General features: G+C 37.8%; 1 protein-coding gene across 1 annotated transcript; it reads right to left on the bottom strand.

The window, feature by feature from the left end:
• Positions 1-2,349: 2,349 nt before the first annotated feature.
• LOC123457510 (vomeronasal type-2 receptor 116-like) lies at positions 2,350-16,347 on the bottom strand. The gene is made up of 6 exons (XM_045141388.1): positions 16,145-16,347; positions 8,437-8,725; positions 7,236-8,042; positions 5,842-6,069; positions 4,817-4,940; positions 2,350-3,263 (listed from the first exon to the last, which is right to left on the bottom strand). Exons 1-6 carry the CDS (start codon positions 16,345-16,347, stop codon positions 2,350-2,352), a joined length of 2,565 nt encoding a protein of 854 aa, XP_044997323.1.
• Positions 16,348-16,632: the final 285 nt, after the last annotated feature.

Below are 16,632 nucleotides of genomic sequence, written 5' to 3'. Positions count from 1 at the left end.
GTTCAAAAAGTGTCACATCCATCCGCTATGTATCAGTTACAGCTATTTTCACACTATAGCAGTGGTGTGTCACAGCAGCCTCAGAGACCATGTGATCATAAAGCTGATTAGTCCCTAATCTTACTCATAAAAGAGAAGTAGACAACCACAAATCTATACACAGGTTTAGAAATCAGCAATGGACAAATGTTTGAATATTTTATATTATTTTTACATAAATGCGATGAACTCTGGGTGTCACACAAGCTGAAAACAAAAATAAAACTACTACATGGGCAGGGTGGAGGTGCTCATCTTCAATCCCAGCACTTGAGAGGCCGAAGCAGGAGGATTGCTATGAGTTGGAGGCCATGCTTAGAATTCATAGTGAATTCCAGGTCAGGCTGTCTAAAGGATCACCATACTTCAAAATACCAAAATATAAAAGAAAAAAAAAGGACTGCTAATGATCTAGTCCCTTGTCAACTATTATTTACTCCACTCTAAATATGACATTCAAAACTGTATTGTCCAGGAAGACATTCAGGCTTGATATCAGGTCATGTTTCATGAGAATAACATGCTGATACATTCCTTCAGGTAAGTCAAAGAAGAAAGCTCCGGCAGGGGTGGGAGGTGGGGGGAAGATAACATAGTAAATCATTGTCTTAGTTTTAACGGGAAGCTAACACTAATGCCATGGCTTTTCTCTTCCACTTGGATTATTCCTCACACCTGGCTGCCTTCCATATGGACAATGAATGGCAATTTGGTGGTCATGGAAGTTCTACAGGCACTCTATGTATTTTCTCTTCTTCAGCACAACAAATGACTGTGATTTAAACAATTGCTATTCTGTTTAAAGGTCCCATGGGCTGAACTATCTGCTCCTGGGCCAGGATATACCTCTTCCCTCATATTTGAGTTTTATTTTACGTTACTTTGGGTACTAAGATAAGAATTTCAAATGAAAATATTGGAGTGGAGTTTCAAAGTGTTGGCGTAGTACATTGGATGTGATGTCTCACTGCGAATGTCATCACAATAGGGTGTAGCACGTTTAAGGACAGAAAAGAATGGATGAAAGCAGTCTAACATCAAAATGGGGCAAGCAGGGGCTGGAGAGGTGGATTAGCACTTAAGGCCCTTGACTACAAAGCCAAAGGACCCAGGTTCTACTCCCCAGGACCCATGTAAGCCAGATCCACAGCTGGCACATGCATCTGGGATTCATTTGCAGCAGCTGGAGGCCCTGGTGCACCCATTCTCTCCCTCTCTCTTTAATCATAATCATCATCATCTATTTTCCTCTCTCTCTTCTATAAATAAAATAAAACAAAGTTTAAAAAAAGGAAAGGGTTAAGCAATGCAGATATACTAGGGACCTAGTCTTGATCACACTTCTTTAACACTAGAACATTCAGAAACCAGGCTCAGATAGTTGAATCCTTGACAGACAAATAACATCTGTTTAGCAACTGATAGCAAAAGTTATACTGCTTAAAATGATACACAAGTAATTGATTCCTATGTTTATAAACTTTTAAATAAGGACACCAAGAGTCATTTAATGAAAGGTTTTATAAATACCAAAGTTTTCATGATCTGCAATCCACTAAACTACAAATGTGTTAAATAATATCATTGTAACAACAAATTAATTTTCAAATGTAGTAGTTTGCCAATGGCATCATTTTTTTTCGTCTTACATAATGGACATGAGCCTTCAATGGTCTGCACAATCTTAGCTTTAGTTATACATCCTCAAGTTTTTAAGGCTATTCCACACACTTCCATAACCTTAATGTATATTGAAACAAGGTTAATGTACAGACTTTACTTCTTCCAAAGGGTAATATACTTCTATCTCTTACTTATACCCTCACTGTATATCTGAATAGTCTGATCACTTGACTGCAACCTTTTTAGTCAGGACCAAAGACATTTGCTCTGTTCAGCAATATTCTACAACAGATTTACATTGAAAAACCATGAAGAATGAATCAGATACATTGCACATGATCAAGACTGATAGGAGCACAATGCATGGTACATTAGGGTTTGTTTTTTTTCTTTCTAAATCTTTTTATTTACGAATCTGAGTAAGATGGGAGAAAATGATTATTCTTGGTATTGCTACCTAACTACAAAGGCATATGGCGCTTTGTGAAACTGGCTTTCAGTAGGTGCTGGGTAATGGAACCTGGCCTGAAGTCTGTGCAAAAATGCTAGTAATATTATTAGAGAACAAATAACACTTGTACACATAAACAAACATCTTACCATTTTTTAGTATTTATTGGTTACTATACTGTAAGAGTTTCTTTGAGATATATATCAAATCAATACGTATGAGTTAAAATTTAAAAATCAGTTGGATGAACCATACGTTGTTTTCTTAGTCCTCTGAAGAGAGTTTCTACTTGGTCTTAATATAATGATGTAACACTTGTGAAAAAAGATGCAACCTAGCAACCCTGCACTGGAGACCAAGATAGAGAAGACCTCCACCATCACCATGGCCTTCCCCTTGGTGCTATGGTAGACAGGGAGGAAGGTGAGCCACACACTGCAGAACACCAGCATGCTGAAGGTCAGGAACTTGGCTTCATTGAATGTGTCAGGCAGGTTTCTGGCCAGGAAAGCCATAGTGAAGCTCCCTACAGCCAGAGATCCAAAGTATCCCAGGACACAGTAGAAGGCAGTGACTGAGCCTTTATTACACACAATGATGATATGACCATGTTCTGAGTGTGCATCAGTGTCCACAAAGGGAGGGGATGTTCCCAGCCAGATTCCACAGAGAACAAGTTGGATCAAAGTACAGATGGGAATGATGAAGTTAGGTGCTCCTGATACCAGCAGCTCCCTCATCTTTCTTCCTGGAGCAGTGACCTTGAAGGCCAGAACCACAGTAATTGTTTTGGCCAAGACAGTGGACACAGCCACAGTGAACAGAACTGCAAATGTGACCTGTTGCAGTATGCACTTGGCGGTGTTGGGATGTCCAATGAAGAGCAATGAACAGAGAAAACAAAACTCGAGGGAGATGAGCAGGATGTAGCTGTTTGTGCGATTATTGGCCTTCACAATCGGTGTGTCCTGGTGCTTCACAAAAACCCCAAGAACAAGAGCAGTGAGTGCAGAGAAGCCCAGGGCCAAGTAAGCCAGAGCCATCCCCAAGGGGTCTTCATAAGACAGAAATGTCACAGTTTTTTCGAGACAGTGAGTTTGCTGTTTGTTGGCGTACTGGTTGATTGGGCACTTCACACATTGATCCATGTCTGGCAGACAAAGCAAAGTATTGTCAGGATAGTGGCAATATTTCCTTCTTAGTCAAAGTACACTGCAAACACACGTTTTAGAGGTCAATCATGTTTATATTGCTTGTTCCTACTGGGAACAATTAGGGTAGCTTGCTCTATAGCCATGATTCCCAGTTAATACAGACCATCTCATTAATTATACAGTATCTCATACTGAATATTTCAACCAAAGTAGATTTTTCCATCTATACCTCTAATGTTACTTTTCTTAATCATGTTTTCTAAATTTCTGTTCACACAATTGTAGTAATTGTGTAGGCATGTCATAGTTATTCTATATTTTATTATTTTAATTCTCTTTTATGATGTTATGCAGTGGGTGCACATCAAAAAAGTTCTCAGTCATATTTCTTTTTTTATTAACTTCATCTATCAACACTCCACCCCTCCCACACACTTTGGTTTCTGGGACACTGGAAACATGCTCTGGGTATGAGGACATGTAGCAGGCTCTAAGATGAAAATATGGAGGTATTAACATTTACATTATTATTTAAATCCCTTTGCTCATATTTCTTGCAGAATTTAAGTACAACTCTAACATGATACCTCCATATGTTGTTTTCCCTTCTCACCTGTCAAATAGAGGGTAACACAAAATTACAGCCATACATCCATTCAATGTTCAAACTCTTAGTCTTCACACTCCAGAAAGATATATTTACTATTACTTTTTATTTCTCAACATCTCCCATTACCTCCTTAAATATAAAAGTTAAACAATACTTGTGACATTTTCTTTTGGTGGGTTTTTATTTATTTATTTTTTTGGTTTTATAAGGTAGGGTCTCACTTTAGCTCAGGCTGAACTGGAATTCTCTATGTAGTCTCGGGGTGGCCTCGAACTCACAGTGATCCTCCTATCTCTGCCTCCCGAGTGCTGGGATTAAAGGTGTGTGCCACCACACGCAGCTGACATGTGACATTTTAATTAGAATATTTAGGTTTCCTGAAACAGGATTTTAATGTTTGGGATATGCTATTGTCTGTTGTCTTAAATTAACCTCTCTTTCGAAATTATTTTGTATGTACTCAGTAGATGCTATTCTAACACTCACAGTATTTGGAAAATTACATATTTCTAAAGCTAAAATAATGACATCTATGGGCATTTCTTCTCTGTCGGTAACCTACTGGGTAATGGGAAAATAAGTGTGTGAAATCTTCCTTCTTGTAATCTTCAATGTATGTAGACTCAAAGCAGATTATATGTATGTGAAGAAAATATCAGGTGTCATAATAATTGAAAGGGATAACATATTCCTGGATTATTAGATTTCAAAGAGCTTATTTTTTATTATGGGGGAATTAACAACTACAGTGGATCTAGGTAATAAAAATGAGGTTTGTGGAGGAAAGTGAGTGCTATTTTTATGGTCAGAAGTCTTTATCATTTTGAAAAATAATTATATTATGCAAGAAAGAGATATTATCTGTCTCTTCAGGTCTCCTCCAGACTGAAACTAGTCCCCATAATAACTGGAGAATTTCTACCTGAGACATCAACTTACCCGTTTTGTTTGAAATCTCATTTTCTGGGCAAGGAGAACAATCAAAACAGCAGGCTGCCTTTCCCTCCTGTCTGAACTTCCTGGATCCAGGCCTGCAATTCTCACTGCACACAGAGGAGGGAATCTGAGGGGGAAAAAAAGAAAACAACAATAACCAAAAACAGCACAAAAATGTATTTTTAACAGGTAGGATCTTGTTTACTCCATTCACAAATGTATGCTAAAACAATGCATTATTAATGAACTTATTTTCCTCACATACTATGGGTTCCTGTGCCCTCTGGGGCCTGGCCATGGTTCCCTGAATGAGCTCAGGGCCAGGGTGAGCACGCAAAAGTAAAAGACTTACTGGAGGAGTTTTGGCATGAGCAGCTCTCTCTGTTTATTGTCAGGGAAATGGGTTTATAAGCATCTGAGGGTGGGGGGAGGACCCTAAGGGGACTGGTGGTTTTAAATGTTGCTAGCCTATGCCTAGGAACTATCTTTCCGGCATGTAGGCAATGGTGGGGGGTGTTGGAGGATGTGGGGGTGGGGAGGAAGTGGTGGATCAGGTGATATATGGTCTCAGGACTGTGTGAAGGCTGCCAGCAGATAAGGAGTTTCCTAGGCACCTGTCCAAATGTCACAGGGGTATGGGCAATGCCACCTAAATTCAGGTGTGCAGGGCTTGGGGAGGGAGTGGCCTCCTGTAGCCCTGTAGCCCTAGGGTCCTTAGTGGTGCCTGGCAGCTCAGGCCCCTCTCCTGAAGGCTTCAGTCTATGCCTGGCAGTGCCTGACAACATACAATATAATTTAAGGACCATACTCCATTTAGTACACTGAAAGTTGTCATGCGTATGGAGAGTTTGATAAAATATTCTGTTATTTCCAAATATTTTTCATAAGACAGAAAGAAACTCTAGGACACTGGAAAAAGGATCCTATAAAACAGGTTGCACTTGACCAAACACTGAAGGGCACACATGGCCCCACATGATTTTTGCATCTTACGTCTACAGTAAAGCATTACAGTGAGTACAACACACCTGCCTGCTCCCTGTTGCCCACTCTTGTGTCTCATCAAACAAATACAATTGCTGACCAAGGGGCAGATGTGGAGAAAACTGTCCTATTTTCACCTTTATTCCAAGACCTTGTGGAAAATTCCAAATGTGGAGAATATCATATTCTGCATCAAATTTTGATTTCTCATTAATAGTCACTAGGTCTCCAACAGGGTTCAAAAATTGCAAGGTCTTCAGGGAGCTGTAAAGCTAAAAGAGATGTATATTGAAATTAAGTTTGTACACACATATAAACATGATATTTGTTGTGGGTTAGACCTTGCTTTTTTTCAGTTCATCCTTCAGCAGGAAACTATTGCATGTTCCCAATAGTGTGAAATAAGTGAAATTCTACAGATAAATGAATTACTATATTTTTATAAGTTTCTTTTTGTAGAAACTGCTAAAATGACCACCAAATATTATATGAAGCTAGAGATATTAGCGTTTTTAATTACTTGTGTACTCAGTGAATAGTCAGGTTGGTACCATTGTTAGCATCCTTCCTGTCCTCCACCCCCCCCCCGCTCTTAGTTGGGGAATATGGGCTATGCATTGTGGAGTTAGCCATCAGCTATGGGTAGGAGGCAATGTAAGATTCTAAACCCATTATATTTATGAAAATCAAGTAACTTTCAGAACTTAAAGTGAGACAGAATTACTTTAACAACTTATATGTACTGTCAATCAAACAGATCAGGATACTTTGGCATGGGAAAAGTAAGATAGCATCTAGATATTCAAGCACTTCATGATAAAATATCTGGGATTACATATCAAACATAACATTTGGAATGGTATCAGGACCATCTGTCACATTAAACATAGTCCACTCAAAACTCAGATCATTAATTTCACTGTCTTCTTTTTCATATATTCACACAGTGATGGTTTATCACGGTTGTCTACTTGACTCAAGTAAGAATTGCCATGGACACACATTTCTGGACATATCTCTGAGGAATTTCTGTTAGGGACTTTAACTGGGACAACTCACAATGAACACATATGGCCCTATTCCGTAGGCCAAGGGTCTATAATCACAGAAAGATATATATATATCATCACTTTCTGCGTACAGACTGTGTATTGCCATGGACACAGTATTTTGTTGTTATTTATGCCCCTGCTTCCATATTGTCACCATCATGATGGGCTCTACCCTTGAAATGTGAACTAGAATGAAAGCATTCTTTACCCACTTTCTTCTGTCAGGTATTTTCCCCCCAAAAGTAAATAATAATCTCAAATCTAGATTCACTTAGTAGGAAATGAAACAATATAGAAATATTCATAATTGAGAAAAGTACTCCACAGCACCAGGGTTTCAAAATGTGTGCAACAACTTAGAAGGGAACACTGATGACAATACATACCTTTGGGCAGTCAACTAGGTGTTGAGGTTTTGTTGCCTGCATATCTACATGTTGAAAAAAGAAATTATGGTGGGCATATGCCAAAGCATACACAGCATTGTAAAGATTATAAGTCTCATCATTCATGGCCATGTCAAATCCTTGACCTGCATACCACTCTAAAGAGGTGTTGGGTGAAGACTTATTCTGTGTTCTACATTTAGATTCAATATTTGAACAATTAAAGTACATCCATTCTGACTTCAACAGAGAAATATCTATTGGATATTTTGAAGTGTTCATTGTCTGAATATTTTTTTTGAAATTGGGAATCTCCTGATGGTGGTTAGAAAAAATGAAAGTCCCATGAAATGAGTCAAAACTAATGTCTCTGCTTGTATGTTTGGTGACAACATCCCACTGTGAAGTAGTGACCCAGACCCTCTGGATGCCTAAATAGGCCCATCTTCTGAAGCTCACTTCTACTGTGGAATTCATTTCACCATAAATCATCACAACATTTGCCAATGACGTCACAATTTGGTTATAATATGTCTCAGCCTTCGTATTGTATAACTCCATGTTTAATGGAATCTCATTCACAAAGGCTAAGCAGACTTCACTTCCTTGCATCTTTTCTCTCAAATCTGAGAGAAATTGAATACCTTGGTCATCATCAGAGATGATAAGCCCCACCCAGGTCCAGTGGAAATGAAGCAGTAAGGAGACTATGGCAAAAGCCAGTCTTGTGTCCTTGGGGGCAATCTGATACAGATGAGGATACTGATAATGGTCACTCAGAATAGGATGAAATGGGCCATAGTGAATCTAAAGGACACAGAACATAGAAATCAATGTGCGGAAGGGAATTGGAAAAAATCTCAATCCATGATCTGAATTGTGCTAATCACCACATAGTGAGAATGGTGGGAAGGATGTTTGTTACCCAGTTATTACTCATATGTCACTGTCCATAGGCTTCTGGAAAATTAGCAATGTGAATGTTGTAGGAAATCTGTTTGTATGTTTCCCCACTTCCTCCAATCAAATCTTAAAAATGACGTGTTGATAGCCCATGAAATCACTCGTCATTAGCTCTTTGAAATGCATTTAACAATACATGCATAACTCATGTCCCCTACTTGAAATACCACTAAGCACATGAGAATGGTAATAAGGGGGGAGAGGTCAGGATTTATACTGTATATAACAAAAATCTCACCTGTCCAAAACCAAAGAGCTTCAGAAATGTCCCAAATTTGATACTTGCTGCCCTTGTTGGTCCAGTAAGACGTACATAACATGAATGTTGTCGACACTTGTAATTAGGAACCCAGTAATGTAGTTTTGCTATCATATTTAGATAAGGGAGAAGTTTAAGTGAATCATCACACTTGGACTCAAGGAATTCAAATCCCACAGACATGTTGGGTAAAAGATTGGGATTCCTGTTGATCTCTTCAGTGGCAAAAATCAGTGTCAGAATATATTGATATTTTTTGACTGGCAAACTGAAAAGAAACACAGTGATTATTATGAATGAGTTTCCAAGCAGGATAACCTTGAAACAGATAGATTGGACATGCGATACCTGTGATAAGTGATGTTTTTTCCTCAATTCTCATGTAATCATTCACTTTGATGTGAGGATATGAAACTGCATCACATAAAGACCAACTGAGTATTCTTTCTTAATTTTGTAATGGCAGACCAATCTTAAATGCATTTATGTTTTAAAAATATCTAAAGAGGGCTGGGGAAATGGTTGAGCAGTTAAGGCATTTGCCAGTGAAGTCTAATGACCCAGGTTCTATTCCACAGAACCCATGTAAGCCAGATGCACAAGGAGGCTCATATGTCTGGACTTGTTTGCAGTGTCTGGAGGCCCGCTGTTCTCATTCTCTCTTTCTATCTGCTTCTTCCTCTCTCTCTCTCATAAGTAAATTAATTAAATATCTTTAAAATATGTCTAAAGAGTTTGTTTCCTGTTTTCAGCTTGGGGATCTGGTGAAGACTGTATGTCATTCATGGACTTGAAAATATACCTGGGCCACACAGTAAATCTGCCCATATCTTCATCCTCAAACTCATAATTGTAGGAAATGAACTATAAAAGAACAAGGGATCTAATTTGTGGTATTTTGGTGTGTATATGCTGGCATTATGCTTCTTCATGTTTGGGAGAGACAATATTATATGTGAGAATGTGAGGAAGAGGCCAGATGCTTGGTTGAGTATGCCCATAAGTCAATGTAAGTTGTTTTCCTCCATTATGTTAAGCATCATTAGTCTGATGACTGGCAACTCACCAATTTGGTGAGACTAGCAAGCAAGCAAGCTCCAGGAATACTACTCTACCAAACTCATCTAGTGTTGGAATTATAGATGCACATCAACATGCCAAAATCGTATCTGAGGGCTGTGGACTTGAAATCAGGTGTCCATATTTATGCAGAAATCCCACTATAAATCTCTACTCTATGGCAATGTTTTACATATCATACTGCATTGACTAAGGTCATGCTCTGATTAATGCTGAATATTCAGTCAGTCCTATCCACTTATGACAAAATTTGGCTCTTATACTGTCTTTGAAATTATGGTATCTCCTCTCATTATGGCGTGAAATCTATTTGATCAGCAGTTAGAATAGTTGACCACTGTTTCTGCAATTCCATTTGCTTCTTGTATTATATAAATCCTCTTTGCTGGGACAAAATAGCTGACAAAAATAACGTTAGGGGTGGAGAGATGGCTTAGCAGTCAAGGCATTTGCCTGCAAAGCCTAAGAGCCATGCTTGAATCTCTAGATCTTATGTAAGCCAGAAACACAAAGGTGAGGCTTGCACACGTTTGCACATGTGCACTAGGGGACACACGCATCTGGAGTTTGACTGCAGTGCCTCAGGTCCTGGCAGGGCAGTTTTCTCTCTCTGCTTCTGCTGCTTCTCTCTCTCATTCTCTCTCTCAAAGTAAATTAAAATCAGTTTAAAGAGGAAGTATTCATTTCAGACTACACTTCTGGTAATCTTAAATAACAGTCAAAACTTATAAGGAGATTATTGACAGATAAGGCATGACAACTGGGACCAGTTTTTTTTTTTTTTTTTTTGAGCCAACAAGCAGGCAGCAGTGCTTAGTGAAGATTTTGCATTTGCAGCCAGCTTTCTCCCTTTTGCACATTACAGAATCTATGCTCTGGAATGGTGCTGCACACTGTTAAGTTAGATATTCCAACCTCAATTGCATAGTCAACATCATCTCACAGGAATACTGCCCAGGGTTGACCTAATCCAGAATATCATTCTTGTCAAGTTGGCAATCAAATGCAATGTCATAGAAAATATGTTCAACCTGTTCCATCAAAAAAAAAAAATAGCATCTATTTAATGGCAAGATATATTTTTGTTGAGATGAGGACATTTTTCTCTTTTCTGACCCAATCTTCTACTTGGAGTCATTTTTATTAGATGTGGACATATTTTGTAGGTAAACAACACAGATTGGTACATCCTTTCCTTCCTCCTTGCCCCTTTACTGAAGAGGCCTTCCTCTCTGGGGATGAAAGTCAACACCATGGGAATTGTGGGCCATGTATTATGGGGTTGGGGGGATGCCTCTGTGCAGAGTGTCCCAACTTGTGGATCTAACAATCTTTCCACCCCTTCTTCCTCAAAATTTCCTGAGCCATGCTGGGACTATTTAAATCTATTTCAGTGATGGGTCTGGTTGGAGAATTAAGAGCATAAATACTCAGAGTTATTTTTGTAATTTAGTAGTGATTTTAAGAGGCAAGGGGCAGAGTGTCCATTAATGTGCAGCTTATGAGCAGCAGGTGGCACCAGGAGTAGGAAGGGCACATGGACTGGCTCTGCACCTGGGCCCACATTTGGCATCGCAGAAGTGATAGTACAGGTAGGCAGAAGGACATGAAGAGGGGAACTTGCTCCCAGACTCTCACTGGAATCTGCCAATTGGCAGTGTGGGTGGAAGGAAGGACATGGAGACTGGTTAACTGTACCCAAACTAGTGTATGTGATTATGCAGACCCCCATGTGAGATGCTGGCCATAGAGTACATAGGCAGGAGAAAGTGGTGTAGTGACCAGGAGACTGTGCTTAGATTCACGTGTGAGATCCAAGTGCAGGTAACAAGGGCAGAAAGATAACATGTGGGAGCTGAGGTTTGTGTTGCACTAGAGGATGGATGGGTTATGCAACCCCCAAACATTGTTTATCAATGTAGATCTATTGTGTTGATGGTGATAATGAATACAATTCTTCTGGCATTGTCCTCTGCATTTATGTTGCATTTTTTCTTAAATTTGTATCACTACTAGACTGCTAGTTTACCTTACTAGTTTACTACTATACTAGCTTAACTTACTGCTAGTTTACATTAATAACCTTAGTGCTTAGTAAGTAAGCAGAGCAAACTCAGGATTTGGTCATATTTCAAATGTGAAAATTTCATGGTCCCTTAAACTTTTTGATATCTCTGTAAATGTAAAATTTTGATTTCCTCTATTATTGCCTCATTTTTAAATCTTCTCTATTCATAGATGGACAGATAGTTTTGTAGATCATTAGAATTCTTCTGTAGATATATTTTGACTTTATGATTAAAATATTTCGTAATAATCACTGATGTTGTCTTTTTATGAAGATTTAATATCTAAAAATTATAACAGGTTATGTTCAAAAGAATTCATTTTGGAGTTTCCAATTCCACATTTCACTGGGAGCACTATCATAATATCTATGAAGAATTGTCTAACTAATTTTGTATTTTCACTCAGAATTTTAAACAATTGATTTCTAGATCAAATAGGCCTAATTCTATTGTTTTCCTATTCACAATTATCTTCTTTTTCTATCACCAACAAAAGACAGATTGCTTCTATAGTTAGTAAACTTTGATAACTGTGCCTTTCACATTTTAACTTATAGACTATGTGCAGCCTTAATTGAGGTTTCGTTTTTCTTTGTAAGAAGACTTTATCCCACCTTCTGCTAAGTTCCCTCAACCTAAAGGGGTCTAGTTTTTTTTTTTAAATGTTTTTTATTTATTTGAGAGCGACAGATACAGAGAGAAAGACAGATAGAGGGAGAGAGAGGGAATGGGCGCGCCAGGACTTCCAGCCTCTGCAAACGAACTCCAGACGCGTGCGCCTCTTTGTGCATGTGGCTAAAGTGGGACCTGGGGAACCGAGCCTCGAACCGGGGTCCTTAGGCTTCACAGGCAAGCGCTTAACCGCTAAGCCATCTCTCCAGCCCAAGGGGTCTAGTTTTGATGTCCTGTTTGACTCTGAGCATACAGTAATCACTTTACATTGGCAATTACAACTTCTGGTTGCTGACAGAGTACCAAGAAAAATGGAACTAAACGTTTGAAATGGCTGCTAATTATATCTGGGAATCATGTTAATTGGTGCTGTAGCCACTGTCAAATTTCCCAACACAAGGTAAGTAACCTTTCACTAAATAATTGTATAAGCGATCCTAATTTGTCTAATTTTGTAAAGAAAGAAGAAAAATGGGCAAGAAGAATGTGTTATTGGGTAATTAGTGAGAATAATATGAAAATATTTTTATACATGTGTCAAAATGTCAAATACAGAAGAAAGTAAATAAGTATTAAAGAATTTCTTGCTTATCCCCAATACCCAATAATGATACTTTTTTCCAAAATTGAGAATATTTTTCCTAAGCCCCAAGATCAGTTTGTGGCAATTTGCTTCTGGCTAGTGATCATTTTTTTTTATTTAAGATTACTTTTTTTCTGTTTGCCAAAATTAATGATGAATAGTCTGGGGAAATTTCTTAGTGGCTATGGCATTTGCCTGTGAAGTCTAAGGATCCCAGTTCGATTCCCCAGAACCCATGTAAGCCAAATGCACAAGGTGGCACATGTGTCTGGAGTTCATTTGCAGTGGCTGGATTTCCTGATGAGCCCATTCTCTCTTTCTTTCTGCCTCTTCCTCTGTCTTTCTATTAAATGGTAAATAAAATACTTAAAAATTAATGACGCACTATTATACCCTACACAATAAAGAATGATTACATATGCACAGTTATTCAGCATCTTCCCTGGTGGTGTTTCCCATTTGACCTGCCAACTTGGGCACAATCACTGTGCCCTTACACAATTTTATCTGTAGGAAATCAAAGAATTTTCATTCAAATTCTATTAGTTCAGTTATGTGATACTTATTCATTTCCCATAGCATCATTCTTTTGTATACTGATATTAAATATGCTTGATCAAGGGAGAATTAATTTATTCTTTCGTGGTCATTTCATGAGCAGTGGAAAATAGCTGATATGGCAATGTTCCTAGTACAGTAAAGTATGCTCTGGAGTACAGATTCTAATGTACCTATGGGGAACAAAGGAGTGATTTTGGAAACCAGTGATGAGCATGAGTCAGGAAGAATCACAACACCATTGATACCACCAGACAGGTTGTGATTCTTTTGGCTCTTCCTGAACCCATATAAATTAGAATGACTTGAATTGGAGTCCCAAAGTTCTGCTTTTACAGCAGTCCTTGAGGATGTTGTTCATGCATTTTAGGTGCTAGAAGTATAGATTTAGGAAAAGGCCTTGGCAACACAAAGATAAAATTAATCCAAAAATACATGAATATAGATGTGTCTACTATAAGGTAATATTCTAAAAATGTAAAATATGAAATACATCAGGATCAAAATGTTAAACTATGGCAACCTAAAATGTATACTTAAAGGAGTATAATCATTCATAAGTCATTTTACAAGACTTCAGATTAGAGGAATTCTTATTTTTACTTTAAAATTCATGAAGTATAATAATATATAATTTTCAGCTTCAATGAAACAAACTTGAGCAGGCTAATCCTCTGACATAGTAAGACAAGGAGTACAATGAATGGCCAAATTCAAAATTTCAAATATTTAGTCATATGCGAAAATTCACTTGGAAGACAAGACAGCTTATCTTCTAAATGATGCTGTGAAAACTGGGTAACCACTCAAATAAGAATGAAAATGGAATAGTAACCCTCTCCCCAAATAAAAATTTCAAAATAGACTCTCAATCCAATAGACAGTCATAGAGAAAATAGCATATTGCAGAAACATTTCCTGATTATGAGTCCAAGATGTGGTGTTTTGTCGTATTAAATGAGAAGGGTCAAGTTAGATTACTTTAATAAATGGTTGCACACCAAGAATACAGAATGCAAATGAAAAACATTTCTGGTCATCATTGATGTTGTGGAGGATAATGGTCCAGAAAATAGCAAAGAGAATAGCTAAATATAAGTCATATAGCCCAAGAAATAGGGATAATAGTAATGAAAAATTTTAACAGAAGCATTATTTAATGTACTTAATAAGGGTGTGTAAGAAAATGAAGTCCTATTATATTTGGTTAGGAATGGAATTTCCTGTCCTTATTGTTAACAACACTGTTGTTCCCTCGTAAGATCCAGCTATATCAATCCTGGGTATAAACTTAAAGAAAGTGTTGTTAGGAGATATAAGAAGTTTATAACATTTTGTAAAATACACTAGGGCTAATTACAAAATAAAACAAAAATGCTTGCATTTATAGTTTTCATTGTTTTATTGTTCACAATAACAGGTTATAAAACATACCTTAGCATTTATCTAATGAATGGATAAAAAACATGATGTGTGGACAAAATTTATTCTTCAGTCATTAAGAAGAATATCCCATAATTTGTAAGAAACCCATAGCTTTTCCTGTGGTAAGTAAGTGAGCCACACACAAAAGTACAAGAAATGGTTGTCTTCATATGTGGAAGGCGCAAAAAAAGTTACATAAGCTGGGCATGTTGGCACACACTTTAAATCACAGCACGTGGAAGGCACAGTTAAGAGAATCATCGTGAGTTCAAGACCACCCTGAAAGTACAGAGTGAACTTAAGGCCATCCTGAGCTAAAGCAAGATCCTACCTCAAAAAATACTCATAAAACTTAATTAATGCATATATGGACAGTACATGTAGTAAAGAAACAACTTTTTAAAATATTTAATTTGTTTTCTTATCTATTTGTTTATTGTGAACATTTATGGCATGATAGATTCTCTGTCATTACAAACAAGTCAAGATAATGTGACTCCTTTTGCATGTGGCTTTACATGGATGCTGTGGAATTGAACCTCTGCCAGAAGGCCTTGCAAGTCAGCAGCTTCAGCCACTGAACTATATCCCAGAGGAATCCACCTTTTTTTGGAAAATATATTTAAAATTTACTGATTTTTTATTTAGATATTTAGAAAACATGGTTTCACAATAGCTCAGACTGATCTGGAACTCCCTGAATCTCAACCAGGGTTTGAACTCAAGGTGATCTTACATCTTTCTCCCAAATGCTAGGATAATAGACATGAGACATTAAGTCTGGAGACATAAAATATTCATCAAATATAACATTTTATAAGGAAATATCATGGAATCTCTTACACAAGAATTTGAGAGATGAGTGTCTAAGTGAAAAGACTGTCCAGGGTTAGACAAACACAGAAAACTGGTCCCCTTTGGAAGACCTTAGGAGTTACATACTTATGGATGAAAGATGAGCAGATACTGGAAGGGACACTTTTTCTCAGCCACTTAATATTGACCAAATGCCAGTGGAGTTTATTGTCAGGATAAGGAGGATTTAATATGGGGCAAGGAAGAAAGCACTATGCCCAAAAATCCTAGATATATACATTGGAGTATAAAAACTCATATTCACTTGATTGTGGGAAAATACTGCTTTGTAAAAGCAACATAACTTTTGGCTCATTTATAAGTGGCATACTTAGGAATAAAAGAGCAAGGGATCCTCCAAGTGTTCTTGTTACCCATATGCAGACTTCTTACACTTTATTCATGACTTTGAAAGAGAAAATTAAGAACCAAAGTTGACACTTACCAGGAAAGCTTTCTTCTTAAATCTTTTTCTCTCCTAGGCTTCCATGATATCACAATTTCAAAATTACAATCCTTCCACATATCTCCATCATTGTCTGTGTTTTTCTTTATTCTCCAAAAGCAGCTTGTTTCTGTCAAACTGCAGAAGAGTGCAGAAAGCATCACAAGAAATATGACAAGCATAAGAGTGGTCAGCTTCCCCATTTCTCAAAGCTCTCAGTCTGAGCTCAGATGCACTGTTCAACATCCAGTAGATACACAAATCACACGTGCATGGTTGTGTGTGTATCTATCTTTACTACTACTGCTGGCTAGGGGGAATATTTATATCCCTAATGTCCTTCTTCCCAGCCTGTGTCACCTCCCTTGAGGAGTACAGAACACAGCCATGGGGCTCTGCATCTGAGGTCTACATCATGGTCAAAAATACATGTTGAAAAACATGTTGTGAGGATTATTTCTGGTTTCAGGCACTATGAGGTCATGCAT

Source organism: Jaculus jaculus, unplaced genomic scaffold, assembly GCF_020740685.1.
Source record: "Jaculus jaculus isolate mJacJac1 unplaced genomic scaffold, mJacJac1.mat.Y.cur u25, whole genome shotgun sequence".
NCBI lineage: Eukaryota > Metazoa > Chordata > Mammalia > Rodentia > Dipodidae > Jaculus > Jaculus jaculus.
This window is presented reverse-complemented; position numbering and strand designations above follow the sequence as displayed.